Genomic DNA, 2,634 nt, shown 5'->3' on the forward strand with positions numbered 1-2,634 from the left:
ACTTCCATCAAATGCAAGAGCACAAAACTTGATCAGCAGAAAGAATCATGTACCATATTCGTTGAATAATTACCAAATCCAAACTGATCAGGTCATTTCATTAATGTGATGGACAAGTTTCATGCTCTGCATGGTTCTCAACATCTCCAGACATTAAAATATACGCAGATGCAGTTTTTCTGCATGGTTCTCAACATCTTTTATCTACTTGCACCGCCAATCTAATCCAGCCTCTCTCATGTCTTTTAAATAGCCATCCTTTGTGTCTGCACTTTAAACACCAACCAAGTCAGCTGGTGGCACCTAGGATGGACGGCGGGAAGAAGGGGAGTGTGGAAATCGACATCGGTCCGCCGCCTCCCGTGAAGAACACCGGCGGAGGCAGTAGTACTTCTAGTAATACTTCACCAAGCCAATGGATTTGGGACGTGCTGGAATTTGCCATGGAGGACACCAACAGGGTGACCTTCTCCCTCAAAGTAGGCTTCGCTTGTCTCCTCGTGTCACTGCTCATACTGATCAGGCATCCCTACGAGTTCTTTGGCGCCAACATTGTTTGGGCCTTACTCACTGTGGCCATCATGTTTGAGTACACCGTTGGTTAGTTAATTTAACTCAGTAAAGTAATTAAGTTAAATTCATATGCGAGATTTAATTAATTATTCGTAAAAAAATGTATATATTTTAGGTGCTACATTTAACAGAGGATTCAACAGAGCTCTGGGGAGTTTGTTTGCCGGAATCTTTGCAGTGGTGTCCATGCAAATCGCCGCGTCGAGCGGCAGCATATTGGCACCTTATATCATTGCTTTTAGTATCTTTCTTGTCGGTAGGCTTCATTTCTTTAACCTTTAATATTGAGTTTATCAATATTTGTGAGTGATTATTGGATTAACCAAAGCAGGAGCCATCACATCCTTCATGAAGCTGTGGCCATCCTTGGTTCCTTACGAGTATGGCTTTAGGGTCATCCTACTCACATATTGTTTGATTGTCGCCAACGGGTATAATCGAGTGGGAGATGCGATGAGGACCTCAGTCGATCGGCTGTACTCGGTCGCGATCGGCGGCGTCGTCACCGTCCTCGTGAACGTTCTCCTTTTTCCAATATGGGCCGGCGAGCAGCTGCACAAAGAGCTCATCGAGCACTTCGACTTGGTGGCCGACTCCCTTCAAGGTTAACTTCTTTGCTTAAGCATTAATAGCATTTTCCCAATCATCAATTGCTCTTCTTTCTTTGCGGAAGAATGCGTGAAGAAGTACCTGAACGACGACGGAACCGAGCGGCCGGAATTCTTAAAGACGGTGATGGACGACTTCCACGACGAGCCAGCTTATCGCAAGTGTCGAGCTATTTTGAAATCATCGTCGGCGCTTGATTCCTTGGTACTACAGCATCTCCCTTTAATTCTGATAACCTAGGTCGGAGTACAACGTGATGGAATTCATCCCGTTTAAGTGTTTGTAAAAATGTCCATGCAGGCCAGTTCTGCTAAATGGGAGCCACCGCACGGTAGATTCCGGCATTTCTTCTATCCGTGGGCAGAGTACGTAAGTGTCGGCTCTGTTTTACGTCACTGCGCCTATGAAGTCATGGCGATGCATGGATGTTTGCATTCAGAAATACAAGTGGGTGCACTTGAAGCATCATACGATCGATTTCTGTTCAATTTAGATGTTGATGAATATGTACCTTTTTACAGGCTCCTTATAGTCTACGGTGTGCATTCCGAGCTGACATCCTCGATACAGCCACACGAGCAGCCGAGCTCCTCCGTAGCTTAAGCGAAGACATCTACAACATGAAGCGTCGCCCTCACCCCACGCTTCTCAATCACGTCCATAATTCCACTGAGCGCCTGCAGCGCTCCATTGACCTCCACTCCTACCTCCTCACTTCCTCTCAGCTCTCCTTAGACAGGGAGGAGGAAGACGGCGATAACGACGACGACGACGGCCATCTAATTGAAGTCGTGGCGATTAATGTTGGTGCTTTCAAGGAGACGACGGTGACAAAGCAGCACAGGCGCCGACTCCGGTCGTGGCCGTCTGTCGAGGCGGCTGAGCTTGAAGATGGAGCCATCGGCTTGATGCAGAGACGCGCGTTCGAGCGCAGTACTGCTGCTCTGTCCCTCGCTACGTTTACATCATTGCTCGTAGAGTTCGTGGCGCGGCTTGATCACTTGGTGGAAGCGGTTGATAAGCTTGGAAGGTTGGCCAAGTTCAAGCATGAGATCGTGTCATCGTGAGCTAGAGCATTATGTTGGTCTTCACTTTTATATATATATTTTTAAAAAAAATATTATACACTTAAAGGAGGAATAAATCCTTCAGTTCAATAAGATAATGCAATTAAGAACGTCTTAAATATGTATAATGCTACTAAGCTAAAGTTGGATCATTATGCAAGAGGACCATTATAGAGTACTATCTTCCAGGAGGAGTGTCATTACCTTTTCTTCTTCATTTTTTTTCCCTATAAAATAATTCATAAATCGATTTGAATAAAAGGTATAGACTCTTCGTTTAATTTTTTCCCCCACATGCTAGTTTAATTAGTCCAAAAGTGGTTTAACTAAAACTATTGTTATTTTCGTCTCTTGTATTAAAACTTTTATCATAAGATCATCAATG

At 44.6% G+C, this 2,634-nt stretch overlaps 1 protein-coding gene across 1 annotated transcript; it reads left to right on the forward strand.

Annotated features, from left to right (window-relative positions):
* Positions 1-308: 308 nt before the first annotated feature.
* On the forward strand, positions 309-2,326 carry LOC122043793 (aluminum-activated malate transporter 9-like). Its single transcript, XM_042604371.1, has 6 exons — positions 309-600; positions 689-829; positions 905-1,177; positions 1,247-1,386; positions 1,483-1,629; positions 1,704-2,326. The coding sequence occupies exons 1-6, from the start codon at positions 309-311 to the stop codon at positions 2,247-2,249; spliced, it is 1,539 nt and encodes a 512-aa protein (XP_042460305.1). The 3' UTR covers positions 2,250-2,326.
* The last annotated feature ends 308 nt before the right edge of the window (positions 2,327-2,634 follow it).

Source organism: Zingiber officinale, chromosome 1B (genome assembly GCF_018446385.1).
Source record: "Zingiber officinale cultivar Zhangliang chromosome 1B, Zo_v1.1, whole genome shotgun sequence".
In the NCBI taxonomy this organism is placed as follows: Eukaryota; Viridiplantae; Streptophyta; class Magnoliopsida; order Zingiberales; family Zingiberaceae; genus Zingiber; species Zingiber officinale.

Excerpts from the sequence above, each read along its gene's own strand:
- LOC122043793 (XM_042604371.1), top strand. The coding sequence starts at position 309 with ATGGACGGCGGGAAGAAGGGGAGTGTGGAAATCGACATCGGTCCGCCG. Across the intron at positions 1,178-1,246 it reads GGTGGCCGACTCCCTTCAAG|AATGCGTGAAGAAGTACCTG; the intron begins GTTAACTTCTTT and ends TCTTTGCGGAAG. Across the intron at positions 1,387-1,482 it reads CGTCGGCGCTTGATTCCTTG|GCCAGTTCTGCTAAATGGGA; the intron begins GTACTACAGCAT and ends ATGTCCATGCAG.